The sequence below is a fragment of the Uloborus diversus genome, chromosome 5 (assembly GCF_026930045.1).
Source record: "Uloborus diversus isolate 005 chromosome 5, Udiv.v.3.1, whole genome shotgun sequence".
Classification (NCBI taxonomy): Eukaryota; Metazoa; Arthropoda; class Arachnida; order Araneae; family Uloboridae; genus Uloborus; species Uloborus diversus.
The window spans coordinates 156,885,409-156,905,407 of NC_072735.1; the positions used below are offsets into that span (position 1 = coordinate 156,885,409).

Genomic DNA, 19,999 nt, shown 5'->3' on the forward strand with positions numbered 1-19,999 from the left:
CCATTAGTTCGCATTTTTGACGTTCTATTGCACGAGATCCATTCTTCTTTTTTAGGTGTTTTTTTTTCTCCTATTTTATGAGATCAAACTAAAAAAATTTCAACTTTTTTTCTTTAATACCCATGTTGTTGCCTGAAGTTAATAAATGTCCCGTTTTGAGAGAAAAAATACATAGGCATCCTCCTCTTAATAATGAAAAAATTTGTGAAAATGATAACAGGGGTACTCGAAATAGTAGATATTTCGGTTTTCCATGCGAATCAGAATTTATTTAAGGGGTGGTTAAAATGGAAAAGTATGTTGAAATCCGAGTAGGAAATTAAGCATAAATACAATGTCTTATTTTCTTCGAATGAGGAAGTAAAATGCGATATTTTACTTTAAAAATTCCACGACTCTTTGTTTATGACGTAGTGTTTTATACAAAGCTCGAAGCTGGAAACTTGGAATTACAGAGCACCCTTGCTTTTTTGAACTGGGACCAAAAGCAATCCGGATAAATCCGTGTCATTTTGGTAATAAAACACATTCTTAAATTAGAAGACTTATCTGTTATTGCAGCAAAAAACGATGATTTGTAACAAATTCAAGCAGGGTTTTTACTCGCAAGCACTTTATTATCAATAGCAATGGTGTCGAACTGACGCTCCAAATACGTCATATTGTTTTACCATAATTTATGTCTCGACCTACACAGGAGTTGTATCTGATCAAAATAAAGAGTGAATGTATGGAGCATTTATAGATCCGTTCTTACTATCGCTATCATAGCTACTTACTAGTTAGAACAATTTAAGTGAATATATATTTTTTTTTAGCTCTACAAATTTGATCCGAATAAACCGGAGATCAGGATGAAAGGGGACCGGATAAACCGGAGATCTGGATAAATGGGGTTCGGGTGAACTAGGTTCTACTGTTAGTAGAAAATATATTCTACCCGACTATAAGTTCAATAATTCTAAAAATCTAAAGTATATATGACTCAATCTCTACGGCTCACATATTTGCGAGTTCCTTCTTTGAGTTGTAATCAATAAATGTATCCTTTTTCGCTGTTTAAAACTTCTCCTTGAAACATCAGATTTTAATCCTCATCCCTTCACCTAGTATCACTGAATATTTCTTTAAAACTTCGTTTTTTAGGACTCTGATTTCAAAATAGTTTTTGTGGAGAGCCCCAGAACCGCCCTGCTTGTAACATCAATGAAGTTATTCTGAAACTGCGTTTTTATAACTTCAGTTTTAAAAAGTTGGGAGGAGAGATGATGGATTTCGCTCTATTTTTTTTTTTAAATCAATCGAGGCCAACTTCAATCAGTATCATTCCTTCCATTACACGAACGTCAACAAATAATGGCGTTTTTAAGATTTCAAATTCTAAAAAGTTCCGCTGAAGGTCCCCCGATTTTTTCTTCTCCGTAGCATTATCAAAGACCGTCTAAAACTGCGTTCTTAGGACTATAATTTCAAAAAAATTTCCGATGGGGAACCCCCGGACCTCCCTACAACCCTACCCACCAAAAGCGAGCATTTTTTAAAAGTGCCCTCATATCACTATTTTTTTGGTTGCTCCAATGGGTGACACTATGAAGTCCTTGCCCCCACTTCGAAACAAGATCAGGACACTGTTGCTCCCCTCTCAAAAACATTGAAACTGCAAAAAAAGTGGAGGGGGAAGGAGCTAATCTTGGTTATTTTGACCCCCTCCAAAATAAAAGCATATATACGCCACTGATGTGTTTGGAGGCACTTGTGTGTGTATTATGCGGGTGTGTCTGTGTCTCTGTGTAGGCGTGGTGTGTGCGCGCGTATGTGCAGATGTATATGTGATATGTAGAGTCGTGTGTATATGTAGCATATGTAGGTGTGTGTGTGCAAGCATGTGTATTTCAAGAACATTTGACGTTAAGCTTAACTCAATGAAAGTAGAAATATAATAGATGATGAAGTTCTCGCCAATATGGCATAGTAATTTGCTCGTCCATATTATGGTAGTTTGCTCGTCCACATTATAGGTAATTCGCTCTTCATTGTTATGGTAATTTACTCAGTTATTGCTGCAGAGAAAGGAGGTCCGAAAATAAAATCAAAGCAGTCAAATGAGAACAATAAGCAATTTGTGATTGCTTTAAAAAATTATGATCTATCTTTCCCCCTTCCCCTACAATTGCAAAACGTTACCAAGATAAAAATTAAAATTTAATACACGATTCATTTTCTTGCCAAGAGAAAAAAAAAGAGCGAAACACTTAAGCGAGAAAAATCGTTAGAGCACAAAAAGAAGTGAGGAGAAACCAGGGTTTTTATCGAAAGACCATTTTATCTTGTTAGTGAACACACATTCGTCACTAAGCTTCTGTGCTGTCAGCTCTCTCACTGTGACTGTAGTATCGACCTTGACCGTCGGGTTCGATAATCCTGCAGGCGAGCAGATGCAGTCCTCCATACTTTCGGTTCCTTTTTTTTCCCAATAAAGGTACACGCGTGGCTGACACAAATAAATCTGCTTGGATTATTTATCTTCCTATTCGTAGAATGTTTCACGCCATTTTCCTTTGTACCGCGGTGATTTATTTGTCTTTTCCATTTGCATTAAACTTTCACCATGCCACTTTTGACTTCATCAAAGTTCTATGCCGTCGTATTAGGCTGCGCGATTGTTTGTTTGATTGTTTTCCCTCCGTTACTCGGGTTGAAGAACAGTTATCATCAAGGGAGCCCCGAACTTAAATTTTTGGTTGGGCCGAATGATGACATTTGCCGAATAGAACTCCGCACTTTGCCGAATGATGACAATTTTGCCAAATAAAACTCCAAATTTTGCCGAATAATGTCAGTTTTTTTGAATGGTTTTGTTTTCTTCAGTTAAAAGTACTACTTTTGGTCACTGAAATTGATAAAATATAAGCAAAAAAAAAAAAAAAAAAAAACATGGAGCCAGAAATTTTTTTTTCCAAACAGTTCTTTTTTTTTTTTTTTTTTTTTTTTTTTAATGTCTAATTTTGGAAATAAGGCATGGTCTTCATGACGTCACAAGTGATGTACTTTGGCGTGCTATTCCATTGCCACGCCAAAGTACTTCATGGCATTTAATTACTTGTGATGTCATGTGCAGAAGCGTGAAAAATGAATATTAATCTGCGCACCCTTAAATTTGTAATCCCTTGTTTAAAATAGAAAGATATTTTTTTTAATCATTGATTTCATATTATATCCGTACTTTCAATTTCTTTTTGTAATATCTTAAAAGCGGAATTGTGTAATAAAATAAACGTAGAGATTTCAGTTTAACCCAAAATCAATTCCTTAAACTTAAGGCAAACCATACTTGTTTAATGAAATTATTACCTGGTGTTTGTGACATCTCAAAATACTTTGGGTTAAATAATGTACGTCGAATTCATGTCGAAGTGTTTCTTCGGGAAAAAATATTGTGTATTTAATTCATCGAAATCTTCAGAAAAACGTGAGTTAAGTTGTTAGAAATTTACATCAATTACAGTCGTCATCTCAGTCTGTCGCTAAAAGTCCTATTGCTTTTAGTTCTCTTTTTTTTTTTTGAGCAATCACGATTGCTTATTGTTCTCATTTGACTGTTTTTGATGTTCCGTGCCTTTTTCAGCTTGGACCAGAAGCCTCTGCAACACCGTCCTCTGCAGGCAGCGCGGCGCAGCTGCTCCGATCCTGAGCTATCCGCTTCTCCTGGTCGGAGGCGTCCATGTCCTACACACACACGCACGCTCACACACTCACACGCATACACACACGCCTACGTACATACACACAGGTCTACACACACACACACGCCTACGTGCATACACACAGGTCTACGCACACACAAGCCTACACACTTACACACACAACTATGCACACGTAACCGCCCAGAAGGAGAGGCAGGCTTGGGGGGGAGGGGGGGACAGGAGCTGTTTCTAGAAACAATAACTCCAATGAGTCCTGTCTCAGTTCGTGATTGCGAAAACCATAATTTGAATTCAAAATTTCAGAATTCAAATTAATTTTAATTTTTTTTTTCTTTTTTCCCCTTTCAGTTCCAACCGCCGCCTCTGCCCTTTAACGATTATTAAAGTTTGCTCAAGAGTTTACTCTCACCTTGTATTCTCAGCGCGTTTGTCTTGAACGTTAATCGTGAAACATGAAATCCTGCAGAAAATTAAACCTTTTTAATACAATATTATACTAAATGTGTTTCTTATTTAGTGTGAATTGGGAATAAAACGGTTTCATTGAAATATAAAATGTGGCAAAATTATTTTTGAGCACATTTTTCTAACAAAACGACGCCAGCAAAAGCTCCTCGAAATATATCCGGAAGAAGGCACGTGTCTACCTCTCGCTTTAATTAAAGGCACATTTTCATAGCAACAAACTATAAGAAATGAAACGAAATTAGAGACAAAATATGGAGGAGGGGAGGGATTCGTGTTTGATGATTTAGAGAACCTATAATTTGACCAATTATTGAACCGATTCGATATTATCTTCTAAGTTTACAACGATACGACTACTCATTAATTTTTAAGAGGTTTGAAGAGAAAATATTGATATTAATAAAATGTATGCATAGGGGGAACTTCATTCAAATGAATTGTGTCCGTAAGGCGATACATTAGTGAAAATAGCAAATGTTTTTCAACATAGTCATGTTTCAACAGTCATTTTGCTTTAGCGTTCAGTTTGTTTTTGAGTAGATTTGGTGCTGATTTTAAATGAGAACATAATTCCTCGCCGGATTTCATGCAGTTGATTTTTATAATCAAAATTGCTTTAAAAGCTGTGGTTTTTTAACTGTACTCTATCGCACAATTGAAGCGTATGGCGGCAAAAGTTGGTGCAGTTTGCGGTATAACTTCCATTTAACGATACCCGATTTAACAATTTCCTCGATTTAATGATACATTTCACTGGTCCGGATTTTTATGCGTTGAGAATGTCTATGCTCCTCGATTTAACGCTAACTTTTTCCAGTCCCTTCCAATCGTTAAATCGAGGTTATACTATATCCAAAAAAAATTTTAAAAAAATTAATTTGAATTTTGACCTCTTGAATTCAAATTATGTTTTTCGCAATCACGAGTGTGTGTGTATGTAGGCATGTGTGTTTATGTGTGTGTGGGGTATGTATGTTTGTGTGTAGGGGCAAGGGCGCCCATATAGGGGGGCAAGGGGCGCTCGAGTCCCCCTTAGAAATTAGAATTTGCTTGCTTTTAGTACTTTTTTCTTTGCAAAAATGTAAAAACATTTCTTCTCCAGCCATTAATGAATAAGTTATTAAAAATGTCAAATTTTAATAACTCTAATCTGTCCTGAAATCAGTTTCCACGGGGAAAATATCCAGCTAAACCACGGGAAAAATATTTGAGCCCCCCCATGCAACTTTGCATATGGGCGCCCATGTGTAGGGGGGTATGTGTATGTAGGCATGTGTGTTTGTATCTGTGTGCATGTATGAGTGTGTGGGTAGTTGTGTGTAAGAGTGTTTGTGGTGGGGGGGGGGGAATGTATGTGTGTGTAGGCATATGTGTTTGTGGGGACTCCAGGTCAGTGGACTCCGGAACTCCTCTGACAGCTACTCCTCTGTTTTACAGCTCCAGTTGATCAGCGCAATCAGTAGCGAACACGCGCGCTACTCAACTCGGCTCAGGAGAGTTAACTCACGTGCGCTCCATCGAAGCGAGGTTGTTCCTGGAGAGCTTGCGACCAGGTGTTTCGCCCGACAGCGAACTTTTCAAATGTTACCTTTTACTGTTTAAAAGTTTTAATGTTTTAGTAGCCCTTTTGCTCAGTTTTTAATGTTCATGTAGATCTTTTATAAAAATAAATAGTTTTAAAGGATAAGCAACACAGCGTCCTTATGTTTGTGTCTGTGTGCAGGCATGAGTGTGTGAGTAGTTGTGTGTAGGCATGAGTGTGATGAGTGTGGAGGTAGTTGTGTGTGTGTATGTGTAGGTGTCTGTATGTATGTGTAGGTGTCTGTATGTATGCGTGTGTGTGTGTGTGTATGTATGTGTTTGAGTGTGTGTATGTATTTCTGTGTGTGTATGTGTTTGTGTATGTGTGTAGGTGTATGTGCGCGCGTGTGTGTGTGTAGTTGTGTATGTATGTGCGTGTGTGTGTAGCATACGGATGCAACCTGGAGACGGTTTTCGCTATAGGAGCAGCATCGTGAGGAGCCGGCCGACGGTGATGCTGCAGAGGGTGCTGGCGGGAAAATAAAATGATAGCACATCAAAACAGTCAAGTGAGAACAATAAGCAATCGTGATTGCTCAAAAAATTCTTTTGGTTAAAGTTCACATATGTCAGTCAGTGTCACTACAAAAACTTTTCCTCTTTTGTTCAAACCATATAAGGAGCTATTTTGAAACTCTGTCTCAGGTTGGTGGCCTACCTATGTATTACATTACACTAGAACTTCATTTATCCGGCCCTTATTTATCCTACAAAATCCAGATCAAATTTTCAAAAGAGTTTTTCTTTTTTTTAATTATGTTCCCTCTAAAATAATAATTCTTAATTATGATAGCGAAAGCGGAAACATAAATGCTTCAAATATTCTCCCTATTTTGGTTAAAAGTATAACTCCTGGTAGTGCAGTAAACTACAGTCATCTAATAATAGGCTTGCCAGATTTCTGAAAAGCTCAACCGGGACACCGGAATGACTCCCCCCCCCCCTCCCCCCTCCCCCCTCCCCAGCGTCGCAAGTATTCAAAAGGTTATGCACCCCTGACTAGAATTTTGAGTATTTTACAGGACTGTACATTCTCAATGCTGAGTTAATGTTACTAATTATGAACCTAAAACAAGGGTATTAAACTGACATCAAGCAGATAATTTTAAAATTTTTACGTGTTACATGTTCTGCCTACAAGTTATTTTGTAAGAAGAAACACTTTAAAAGAGGAATAAAAAATTGAACAATATTTACATATACTTTTTATTGGTAGGGACTTTTTTCAGAAAGTCTTTTTTTTTTTAAATCTTGTAAAAATCCTCATAAGATATTCCGCGATATTAATTTTTCAAGTCAATGTTGCAAATGACAAATAAATAATCCTAGATAAGCCTTACCAGTTAATTATTTTTAGACTTTTTTTGGTCATCTGTAATCAAATTTATGTTTTTCCGGGACATGAAATAAATCAGCCGGGACACCGGGATTTTCCCTGAAAATCGGGACGTCTTGCAAGCCTATTTAATAAACAATATGGCGTATTTTGTAGTGACACTGCTGCAGCTATACTAGAATGATATATTTTTTTGCGTGTAACAATTCTGTGCAGCATTGTTACAAAGCTCCACTTTTTGCTGTAATAAAAGATATGTCTGCTTATTTGGGAATGTTTTGCTTATAACCATGCTTCCCGGATAATCCGGATTGCCTTTAATCACAGTTGGTCCGGAAAAACGAGATTGCACTGTATCTGTGACAAAAAAACGCATTTGAGTTAAAATTGGAATTATAGTTTTGCCACGGAGAGATGGCGGATGAACTAGAAGAGGAAGCAGACCACTTCTTTTTTGTAATAGGCTGCATCAACGAGAACGCTCGCGCAGTAAAGGTTTTTCTGATCGTGCCTATTGACAACTATATCTACGTTTGTTGCGAGATGCTTCAATTTACAGGTTAACTCCCGCTACAACGCGATCCGATCTGTGCGAAATGGCTATAACGCGAGTTTTTCAGGAGCAACGAACTTTAGAACTAACGAGAATTTCTCGCTCTCAACGCGAAAATATTTGGAAAGGAATCGCGATGCTAAGTTTCAGCTTTGTTATTGAATACTAAACATTGACTTCGTGAATGTACTTTCATCCTTTCAGCATCACTGACTGCGCTAGTTCCCACACACCGCACTATAAACACAGTTTTATTAGTGTATATGCATCACCACTCCTCATATTTCATTTATTTATTGGAAATATGAAAGGTGATGAAATATTGTAGCATTTAGGCCTCAATTTTAATATGAAGCTCGCATAGTAGTGTTTAAGCAAAATTCAAACAATATGAAATTGGAATCTGCTCTTGTATCGTAGATTATATCTGAGACTTTCGACGTACGCGAGGAGTCTTGGAACGCATCCCTCGCGTAAGTCGGGATCCGACTGTATTCATAAGCAAAAAATACCCTTTCTACAAGTGCATTAGGGTCGAACAAACCTAACTATATAAATTATAATGAATAATGTAAAACCGCACGACTCAAATTACACTGTGCGGCAAAAAAAAAAAAAAAAAAAAAAAAAACCTTCAAAATGCTTCTGACATTTCGTCGGCTGATTCTTCTTATAAAAAACGTCACCTACGGCTTTACAAATAGTAAATACAGAATTTAGTCTCAATTTTTTTTTCTTTTTTTGAAGGATGCCGAGAAAAACCAAAATGAAAAGTAACAGAAACCCCAAATCGATAACAAAAAATAATATTAAACTAAAATTTAAAAAAGAAAAAAACATGTTCCAGAGGGCCGACCTCATATTAATATGGATTTCGCGGGTCAGAACACACATCCTCATATATATAATAGCCAATGATCAAGTAACCCGAGAGTTCCGAGAGTTTCGACAATGAAACTCGCGCCACGGCATGATAATTTGATAACATGTTTTGGTAAGTTTTAACATGCAAGAAAGGCTTTATTGTGACAAGGCTGAATTGGATCCGGTAACTTAACTGTTTGGCTGGTAAGACTCATTTCAGGGGAATGAAGAAACGAAAACAATTAGCGCTATCTACTGGAGTTTAGGGTTGTAGTTTCAACAATCAAAATATCAGCAAACAGGTAATTGCTCCGTTTGGATATAGATTTTAAATCATTGAGTTATTTTCCTTATCTTTCGACTATGATTCGCTATCAATTACGCGTATAAAGGCTTAGAATTGCATTTAAAATTTACTAGTATATCTCCTACTGTATATAACTTGGAAGTTCCAAATAAATATCAACCGCAGAAAACTTCGTTCTTTCAATTTGGGGCCGATATTTTTAACGTACGGTTCAGTTTTTACTACCATAATTCTGAAAACCGTTAAGTCGGTTTTTATTAATGTCTCCGGTAATTAAAGGTCTACAAAAACAAGGTCGAGCTAAAAACACTTTCGATCAAGTCATTTTTTGAACGAAAAGAGAACTATCGAAATCGGTTCATCTGTTTAGGAACTACGATGCTACAAATAGACGCACAGATACACTTTAAAACTTATTACCCGTTCCTTTTAGCGACGGGGGGTACAAATTGGCTTCTGAAATCATATCTTATAATTTAAATCTTTACAGCTAAAAATCTTTCTGTCTGTCTGGATCAAAGCGCCTAGACCATTCTGCCAATTTTCATGAAATTTGGCACAAAGTTAGTTTGTAGGATGAAGGTTGCACCTCGAAGCGATTTTTTCAAAAATTCGATTTTGTTCTTTTTTTATTCCAATTTTACGAAAATTTTACCGAGCAAATTATCACAACGAGGAAAAGTAAATTACCAAATTATCATAACGTGGAATCGTAACATGGGCAAGCAAATGAATATAGCCAATTGGCGAGAAATTTATCATCCATTATTTGTAAACATGCACGAGATCCAAATGGCCTTTTAATTTTCTATTACGGGCAAAGCCGTGCGGGTACCACTAGTAGGGAATAAAACCTAACTTAAACGGAATTTATGAGTCATTTTTTTCAAATATTTAAGAATTTTTAGAATATAAAAGATCCATTTAAGATCCGTCAAAGAAGATACTGATACGAATACAGATCTTTGTTTTCCCTCGGATATCTGCGGATACGGATATCCTGAACATCACTATATAAGACTCGCTTCTATGACTCCCAAGTCCAAAAAAATTTTCGTGATGCAAAAAAAATTATAATAAAAAAAAAAAAACTTTCATGTGAATGTCGCACGTTGCATACACGTTGAATCGCAGTTCTTCATTCAAAAAGATTCTTCTGGCTGATTCTTATGTAAAATGACCCCTTGTTTCCAAAATACGATCACCTTTCCCCCATCACGTCCCTTTTTAGAACATCAACCCCTATTCTGATTTAGAGCCATTTTTTTCATTTGGAGGGGAAAAGAGCATTACAATAACCGTAAACATTATTCTGAATGACTAGAGATGTGCAAAGCTCAAAATCTTGTGCATATGTAGCAAAAAAGAAAACTTGGAGGCACTCCACCCCCACCCCAAACACACTGAACAGCAAAAAACTCTCAAATGCTTCTGAGGCTATTCCGGCTGATTCTTCTGCAAATTGACCCCCTGAATACGAATATGATCTCCGTTTTGCCCCTACACGTACCGATTTTGTAGAAAATCTCCCCCCTCCCCTTTTTAAATTTTCCTTAATTTCAGATCTATTATTTTCTTTTGGGGGAGAAAGGAGCATTATATTAGCCGCTAACATTGTTTTGGAGGGCTCAAAGAAAGGCTCAAAGTTCAAAATCATGAATACTGCTAACAAAAAGGGAGAGTTAAAGGGAAGGGGAATATCCGCGCCCCAAATATTTCAAAAATCAGCAAAAAACGATTTTTTCGTCGTTTTTTTTTTTTTTTTTTCAAAAACATGTTTTTAACCTTTCTTTCTGACAGTATAGGACTCGTTTCTATGTTTCCCCCTCCAAATTAAAAAAATGGTTCTGAATCATAGGAGGGGGGAGGTTCTAAAAATGGAGGCGTGGTGGGGGGGGGGGAAAGTGGTCGTATTTGGAAACAAGAGGTAATTTTACATAAGAATCAGCCAGAAGAATGTCTTTTTGAATGAAGACCTGCGATTCAACTCTTATGCAACGTGCGACATTCACAAGATAGTTTATTATTATTTTTATTTTTTTATTTTTTTTTTTACATCGCGAAAATTTTTTTGGACATGGGAGTCATAGAAGCGGGTCTTATGCTCTCATTCCGTACTGATTTTTTTTTTAACATCTTTTTTTTTAAAGCAAAATAAAAAGATCGTTTTTCGCGATTTTGGGGGGGGGGGGGTATACCAGTGGCGTAGCTAGGGAGGGGCAGAGGGTGCAGTCCGACCCAGGCGGCACTTTTTGGAGGGCAGAAATTTCACACTTTTGATGCGAAAAAATTTAGCGTTTTTTTCCCCAATAAGGAAATCATGATTCTGATCTATTACTGGAAGCGAAAAAGAAAAAAAAAGCTCTTCGAATTGTAAGGTTTTAGTACGACTATAATAATAAAACTACTCTAACACAAAATATGTGTTTTTCTTGTAGACATCGTTGTTTTTTCTCTTCCTTCGTCTGAAGCTACAGACTGAAGGAGTTGGTAGTGTAAAGTCAAGGGATCATGCTTTTTTTTTCTTTTCATTTTTTTGTTAAGGTTAACTTTTACGGAGGAAACAATAAATTTCATAACCTTTCGTTAATGACGATGCTACCAATTGATTTTAAGTAAGTTCCTCGGAAACCACCGTATTTTAAAAAAATAAATAATAAAGTAAAATGACAACAAGAGTAAAAGGAGAGAAGTCTCGAATGGTGGGCGATTTCTAGCTCATTTTCAGGTTTGCATTATCTGTTTCAACAATTGCTTTGATTGTTCATTGACTACAAAATTTTCACTAAGACAGAATTAATTTTATGTTCATTAAAAAAAAATATCACAACTCGCATAATAATTGCTTGTACTACTGTATTATATCAACTAATTCCTTTATGCAATGAGTTTCACATTTAGTCATTCATTTTAAGGAAAGATTTTTAGTTAGTAAAATGATCTCTAGGCAAAGCCTTTCACATTTCGACCTTTATTAGTGAAAAAGAAAATCATCCAAATTTGGTAATATAGCAGTAGGGAATGGGAAGGGGTGCGTCTTGTTTGTACCCTGGGTGGCAACTTCTGAGTTTGTTAACATTAGGTGAGTGAGTTATAACTAACTCCCTTTGAGAAACCAAATTGACCCTAAATTTGCGTTTCTAAAACTTTAAATTAGGAAAATTTCCCCGACCTTTACGCTTGTGCTTACTGTCACGAAGCTTAAAATACACTTTCAGGACTTCAATTTTGAAAAGTTTCCGGAGGAGAACCACTTAATATCCCATTCTTCTTAATTTGCCTAAACACAGCCTGAAACAGCTTTTTGGGGAGCCCCATTTTAACTCTCCCCCCTCCCTTTCCTTGTCTTAAGTGTGCCAAAGATAGCTTTAAAATGTATTTTGAGACAGGAGAATTTCGACCCATCGAAGACAGTTTAAAATTGCGTGCCTCAACAAAAGTCACATTTTTCGGAAAGAGTAAACCGAATCTTCCTATCTCTTAACGTCACAAAAACAGCCCAAAAGTTCAGTTTTAGGCCTTGAGTCTCTAAACATTTCCAAGGGGTAACGCCCACCCCATCCCTGCACATCTCATCTTTTAGTCTAATATTGATTATTGACTTTTTATAACTTCAATACCAACAAATTTATAAGGGCGGTCAAGCCCTGACCTTTCCTGTATAATGATTAAAGATAGTCTAAAGCGCGTATTTAGAACATTCAACTTCGAACTTTAAAATCCTCATCTCATCCAATGTCTCCAAAAATAGCTTAAAGTTGGGTTTTTGAAACTTAAACTTCAGAAAAATTCTAAGGTAGAAAACCCCAATGTGCACCAAATCACCTAACATCATCACAATTGGCTCCAAATTTCGTTTTTAGAAGTTTTTGAGGGAAGACCGCAAATCCTTTTTTTCTCAGTGGTGAAGAGGTTAAAATGAGCAACAGTTTCGAAAAAGGTTTCGGGTGGGAAACCCCCCTCTGATCTTAATTTCATAAGGTCCGTCAAACAACGGCTGAAGTCGACTTTTTAGGACGACAATTTCAAAAAGTCACAAGGGGAGGCGAAAAAACTATCTGACTTCCCAACATTTTTGGAAACTTTAAGATAGCTTACCGTCAAAGATAGCCTACAATTGCGTCTTTGAAACTTCGTCATCGAAAAATTTCCCGAGAGCTCCTGAACATTCCCTATTCTTTTTAACGTCATCAAAGAAAGACTAAAATTGATTTGAAGTTTGAAAATATTTCGGTAGGAAAATCCAGTTTTTGTTGGCATTAGGGGAGACCCTTACACCACTATAGATACAGCCTACATCGTGTTACATCGCTTTACGTGTTTTTCAGTTTTGTTGAAAAGCTTTCTGAACAGCGCCCCCGAAACTTCCCCAATATCTTCGCGCACCAAAGATAGCCTAAAATTGCTTTCATGACACTTCAGTTTCGGAAGTTTTCCTTCAGAAATCCTGATCCCTTAACGTCACCAAATAATGCATAAAAGTAATTTTAATTTTGGGGGAGAAAAATCTGGAGTAAGCTCCAAGCATCTTTTCTATAAGCGTTACTAAAAAATGGCTTAAAATTCCGAATTTCGACTTAATTTTTGAAATGTTTCGGTGGGGCTCTAAATTCCTTTTTTTTTCTTCTGCATGAAAAATGAGAATGAAAAAAGAAATATTTCTTTTTTTGTTTATTAAAATCTTATTAAAATACTTTTGACTGTTTAATGTGTCAACTATTTCGCATCATAAAGGGCGGCAAATTGAGAAACCGCCCCGCGCCCCGGGCGGCAGAAAGTGTAGCTACGCCACTAGGGTCTAACCCCCCTCAAGTCCCCCCCCCCTTTGCTATGGGTGTCCATGAAATTGAACTTTGAATCTCTCTTGCCTGCCAAAACTATGTTAGCAGTTAATATAAAGCTCCTTAAACCTCCAAAAAAAAAAATTGCTCTGAAACTAAGGAAATTGAAAACAACTCGGGGGGCCTTTAAAAAAATGGTACGTATAGGGGGGGGAGGGGACTGAAGTCATATTCGGATTCAGAGGATCATTTTACATAAGAATCAGCGGACGAAATTTCAGAAGCATTTTGAAGGTTTTTTTTTTTTTTTTTTTTTTGCCGCACAGTGTTATTGGTTTTAAAATGCGGAATTCCATCCAATGATTGTTTGTTGGAAACTTTTCGGTGTTCCATTCTGTCATTTTAGAAAACGGGACTGTCCTGTTCGAAATGGGCCTTATGGTCACAATAATCACGCCTGTGCAATAAGTTACTTGATTCGATATTATTTACTGAAATGAACTTTTTATTTGCCCATTAAAATGAATTAAAAAGCTAAGTAATTCGTATATGACCCTTATATTAAAATTTTAATGAAGATCATTCAGCTAACATTCATGATGCAGGAAGCTCTCAAGTTACTGATTGATTTAGTCAGTCAAATAATGGTCTAAAAACCAGTCTAGACAGTCACGCGAGTGTTATTTCTCTGCTTCTTAAAAATGAAAGCTGAAATCACTGATTATTTATATTGCAATGTTCTGGTTATTTACAAATCACAACATCTCGATTTCAGCGGGAGTTCTAAATCGACCTCCACGTGGAGGCTGCTCGAAATTTCATTCTATTTGTTCAGACGAAGGCACTTAAGGGGGGAAAAAAATACGGTTTTTTTTCTTAATTTCTAACTAGCAAAAATATTTTTGGATTTTAAAAAGTAGAATTGGAAAAAGGGTCTGTGATGTTTAAAATGTGAGAAAAAAGACTGCTTTAAAAGAAAAATATCTTTTAATCCTTATATATATATATATATATATATAGAGAGAGAGAGAGAGAGAGAGAGTAAAACCTGTCTACAATGATACTGTTGGGACCTAAAAAAATATTGTTATGGACAGGTTTTCATTATACACAGTTTGATTATTTTTGCTGATATTTTGCTGGTACAAGGAAAATATCGTTATAGACAGGTTTGTTGTTATAGACAGTATTGTTATAGACAGGTTTCACTGTAATAGCCAAAGATCGAGAAACCCGCGAGTTTCAACAACGAAACTCGCGCCACGGCATGATAATTTAATAATATGTTTTGGTAATGTTTAACATGCAGGGAGAGGCTTAGTTGTGACAAGGCTGAACTCGATCCGATAACTTAACTGTTTTATTGGTAAGACTGTCATTTCATTGGAATGAAGAAACGAAAAAATGGTCCACAATGAACGCTATCTACTGTAGTTTAGGGTTCATCCACTGGATTTAGGGTTACAATTTCAAGTATCAAAATATCATCAAAAAAGGCAATGGCTTCGTTCAAATATAGAAGCAATTTTCACCCGTCATACCTTGACGGGCGATTTTCTAGTTATTTAAATAAAAGGCAATGCGTGTTAAACGTACTTACAAGTGCTATTCATTCGAAGCCAATAATTAACTGCCCTAATGACTCATCATACCAATAATATTCTCTAGCTTCGCGGAGGGAAGGACAATATTGCACGTTGTCAAATCATTATTCTTCTGTCTTTTTTTTTCTCCTGAAACTCTAAAAGCGATTCGATTAATCAGCAGTTCGGATAGTCAGAGTTCGGATTGTCGAAGTTCTACTGAATTACACTGCCTTACTTATTTTGAAACTAGACCTAGGTAGGGGATCCACGAAAATATTCAAAATTGAAAGTTTTGTTTCAAAAAGCATGACAGCTTATTATTTTCTCTTTGGTGTTTGGCTAATCCGCTATTTTTATCTTTTAAGCTGTTTGCTTATCTAAATCTTGGCTTTTGTCTTTTCATCCATAAGCTCATTACTTTTTACATTGAAAAAGGCGTTTCCTGTAACCCCGAAACACGTGTCTGCAGTAATATGCTATTTTGCTTTTTTGGCGTTGTTATTTCTTACTTTACTTTTCAACACAAAGGTATTTATTTATCTTATTTATCTTACATGAACTTCGCTTTTCATCATGTTTCAGTTTGCAACTTTGGTTACGGCTGGGAATACGGCTCTGTGAAGGCGGTTGTGCAGTACAAGTCTTTCATCAATGAAAATGCGCATGCGCACATTGGTCTGAAAGTTGGCCTACGCGGCATCAACGTCACATTGAAAGGTAAGTGAGAAAACATGAAACGTTTTTGAAGTATTTTTCTAAAACCTAAACCTTTTTAAACTTGTTCAAATTTTGTGATCAAAAAATAAATGACTAAAATAATTTCTTTCGAGTAACTTCACATACAGTGGCTTCCAAAAGTGTTCGTACACTTTGAAATTCTTTAGTAAAAACCAAAATAACGCGAAACTGAATTCGAATATGAAGTTCAATGTTTTTTCACTTCATTCCTATGTCATTCTAAATAAAACCCTGTAGTTTTTTCAAAATATTGACGGATCTTGTTTTTGAAATGGGTCAAAAAACGAAGAGACTGAAATAATACACCACAAAAGTCATCGTACACTGAAATATTTTCGAATAAATTCATGAATAAAATTATCAAATGTCGTTTTTTTTATTATTATTATTATTTTCGCATTGTGTTGAAGTTTAAAAGTCATTTAGCTTTCACTTTTTGTTTATTTATTCCTTAACATTGTGCTTATTACTTTAAAATAGCTGGTATTTGTAAAAAAACCACAAACACCATTCGAGATTTGAATTTTTTCCTCACAATAGCGGTAAATTGGTTTGAAATGACTCTAAATTAGTTAATTTATTCCATTCTATAGTAAAGTGCTTGATAAAATGCTTTAAAGAAAAGAATCGGACCGAAAACAAGGTAAGAAAAGGTCAACCGGCAAAGTTGACAAAGCGTGATCGGAGATTTACAGTTAAAAAAAATATGAAAAATACACATTTGAGTGCTGTAGAAGTTTCTGCAGAGTTAAATGAAAATTTTTACACATAATTTTCACTTAAAATTGTTCGCAAAGTTCTCTGATTAGCTGGATTAAATGGGACCTCTTCCCGCAGAAATTTTCTTGGTCGTGCAAAAAACAGAAAGTTTACGCTTTTCGTCGCAAAAACAATGATAAATAAGCTCAAATTACGTCTTACTTACAGATGAAAATGCTTTCAACATTTTTGGTTAAATTGCTGTATAATTGTAAATAAAAGAAAAATTTAGGAACTTAATCTTAAGAACTTAGTTGGACCAGTTAATCAGGACGGAGAAGGTGTTCTTGTGTGAGGGTGCATATCAGCATCAGGACTTGGTAGTTGGGAATTTTTTGATGAAATTATGAATCACGCTGTTCATTTAAATATTTCAAATACTAATTTTAAACTCTTAGCCAAAAATTTGGTTATCGCAAACAACTTTGTTTTTCATCAAGACAACGATAAGAAGCGCACGGATTTCAACGTTTGCGTCTAGCGCCTCAAAAATTGTCCTTTAGTTTAGATAATACCCCTTCAATCTCCAGACTTGAACTAAATGTAACATACTTAGAGATATTTAGGGCCAGATTACGAAAATACGGCTTTGAAACGAAAATAGAGCTAGAAACAGTAAGACTCGAAGTGTGGCTGAACACTTACTCAGAAATTACGCAAAAAGAGAAAGAAAAAAGAATGAAATCTATTCCCAGACGTTTAAAAGGTGTTATTGATACTGCATGATATTCTACTAAATAATAAATTAATAAAAAGTTAGATTATTCAATAATATATAGACGTTTTTTAAAGTGTACGAAGACTTTTGTGAGATAAAATTTACGGCACTTTTTGGTTTTTGATTTTTAAAAAATTAAGTTTTAACATTTTTTAAAAAATTGTTATGTAGTTTTGTTGAAAATTGATCATAGATCTTATAATTAAATACCTTAAAATTAAGCGTTTGGTCAATTACTTTATATACTTGTCATCCAAAGATTATTTTTAGCTTTTTAGTTCATTTTGTTACTAAAGCTTGTTCTTTTAGTTTTTTAAACTATTATTTTATTACTACTGATTTATTCTCAAGTACTACAGTGCGGGCAATATTTGGTCTTGGAGAAAAAACCCCATGAGAATAACGTCACAAAACATACAAAAGTTGAGGAAATGATTCAGTTTCATGCCAAAATCGGATACGTCGCTCACCGTCGACGATAGTGCCACACCTCAAAAATTTAGGCAAACGTAAAAAACATGTTGATTTAAAATCTAAATTGGAAGATCTTTATTGTCAGAAAACTTATCCGAAGTTGAATGCTGTTATATATACTGGCTGGACCTTGCAATCTAAATTAATGGTGTGCAGTTAGAGTTTGAAAATGTTTCTTCTAAATTATGAAAATTTTACTGATGTGTGACTACTGATGAAATCGTTTTTACCAGGACTGACGCTTCGGAGTCGGGCTGGTTTTAAGATAAAAGAGTCGGAGTCTAAAGAGCAAAATTCTAAAAGTCAGAGTCGGTCATATTAGCCTCTAAGTCCGCAGCTCTGCCAGTGCTTGCGGAGTCGGAGTTGGACTGATTTTAGGGTAAGGGAGTCGAAGCCTTTAAGATTCTCGGAGTCAAAGTCTGTCATTTTAGTCTCTGAGTCCACAACTCTGCCAGTGCTTGCGCAGTCAGACTGAGTCTTGGGTAAAGGAGTCGAAGGCTTGAGGACTGTCGGAGTCGGTCTTTTTAGCCTCTAAGTCCGCAACTCTGCCAGTGCTTGTGAAGTCGGAGTCGGACTGATTTTTGAGGTAAAGTAATTGGGGTCGGATGGTCATAAATTTACCGGAGTCGGAGTCGGCTATTTTCCCCCCGACTTCGCAGGCCTGGGTATATGATATGCATTAGTTTTGAAAATGAATCTGGTGCAAGTTTTCTGGTAAGAAAGAGCATTAAAATTTCTTTTTAAATCAATATTTATAACATTTCTTTTATTTTTTTTGAGCTGTCGCAGTATCGTCGTTGGTGAACTTTGACAGGAAATTTGGAATGTGTCGTTCATGAACGAACGGGTCGAAAAGAACGACTGTTCTTTTGAACGATGAAAGGTTTTGAACATTGCACTGGAAGTACATTTGTTTCAGTTAGTTCGTCTGTCCATTTTTATTTATATATTTCTTCAAATAATACTACACAAGCAAACTTAGTTTTGTTTCTCTTCTCTTACTTTATAATAAAGCATTCGGCAACACTTGCTCTGAAGCTTTTTGTCCCCATCTTGTTCACGCTGGTACGTTAATGAATTAGTATTATTATTTTTAAAACCGAGTTCTTTTAACTTATAACCCGAAAAAATTCATGTTTGAGAATTTTTTGATGAACTTTTTTACAATGTTAGTAATTTTTTTTTTCGATGAACTAAGTGTTCAAATGAACGAATTCAATGAACGGGTAAAAGAAACTAACGATCCTCTGATGAACATGTCATTAAAAAGAACGGCATTGCCCATGCCTACATGCAGGGGCTGATACAGACTACCATTTTTGGGGGGTCATGCTGAAGAAATGACACCTCCCACACGCGAACGAACTTACGGTTTTGGCACTAAAAATTTCTAAAGTTGCTTGGGGGTCAATAAAAAGCACTAAACCCGCCAGGAATAAGACACTTAGTAGAGCATAAACGTTACTAATTAATTTCTGAAAAGAAGCAACATTTCAAATATTTACTTAAAAAAATAATAATGATGAATTGATAAGATTACTGAAATCGTTTACAATTTATTCGTCAAGTGCTTGAACACAATGTGGACGGAGAATATGCTCGACGGTTTAGGGGAGAGGGTGTCATGACCCCCATGACCTCACCTTGTAACCGCCATTGCCTACGTGAAACTACATCCTTTTCTCTACTGTATATTTTGTGAAGTTATTCTAATGTTTTTTCCCAATATGAGTAATAAAGAATTTCCCACCATGAAACTGCTTCATTTCCTTCACCAGGTTTGCCAGTGAATCAGCTGAACGAAACCATCAACTACAACGAGCGCTTTTCATGGGAATGGGCTCAGGGCCGGCCTGGCTTCGGAAAAGACGGTGAGTCACCCCAGTTCAATATTCTGCGTGATTGAGAACCACACCCAAGTGGTCGTGTGAGCAGAAATGCATAATTGACGCAGAGGGGGTCATAATTCGTGTAAGAAACAAAGTTTACCAGTTTCCTGCCATAACTGAGTGTCCTAATCGCGTCGTTTTGTTGCTGCTGAAACGTTGAAGGACACGCGCTAAAAAGGTAGCTGAACTTTCTGAACATCTTATGAGACTATGGATCTTGTTATTATTTTGAAAGGAAGCT

The 19,999-nt window shown here is 36.2% G+C and overlaps 1 protein-coding gene across 1 annotated transcript in view; it reads left to right on the forward strand.

The window, feature by feature from the left end:
* The window catches only part of LOC129223214 (dual oxidase maturation factor 1-like), a 39,405-nt gene extending 19,630 nt beyond the window's left edge, over nt 1-19,775 (forward strand). Inside the window, exons 4-5 of the mRNA XM_054857779.1 lie at nt 15,763-15,897; nt 19,648-19,775. Of these exons, the coding sequence (XP_054713754.1) occupies nt 15,763-15,897; nt 19,648-19,775 (263 nt within the window). The remainder of the gene's footprint in view (nt 1-15,762; nt 15,898-19,647) is intronic.
* Nucleotides 19,776-19,999: the final 224 nt, after the last annotated feature.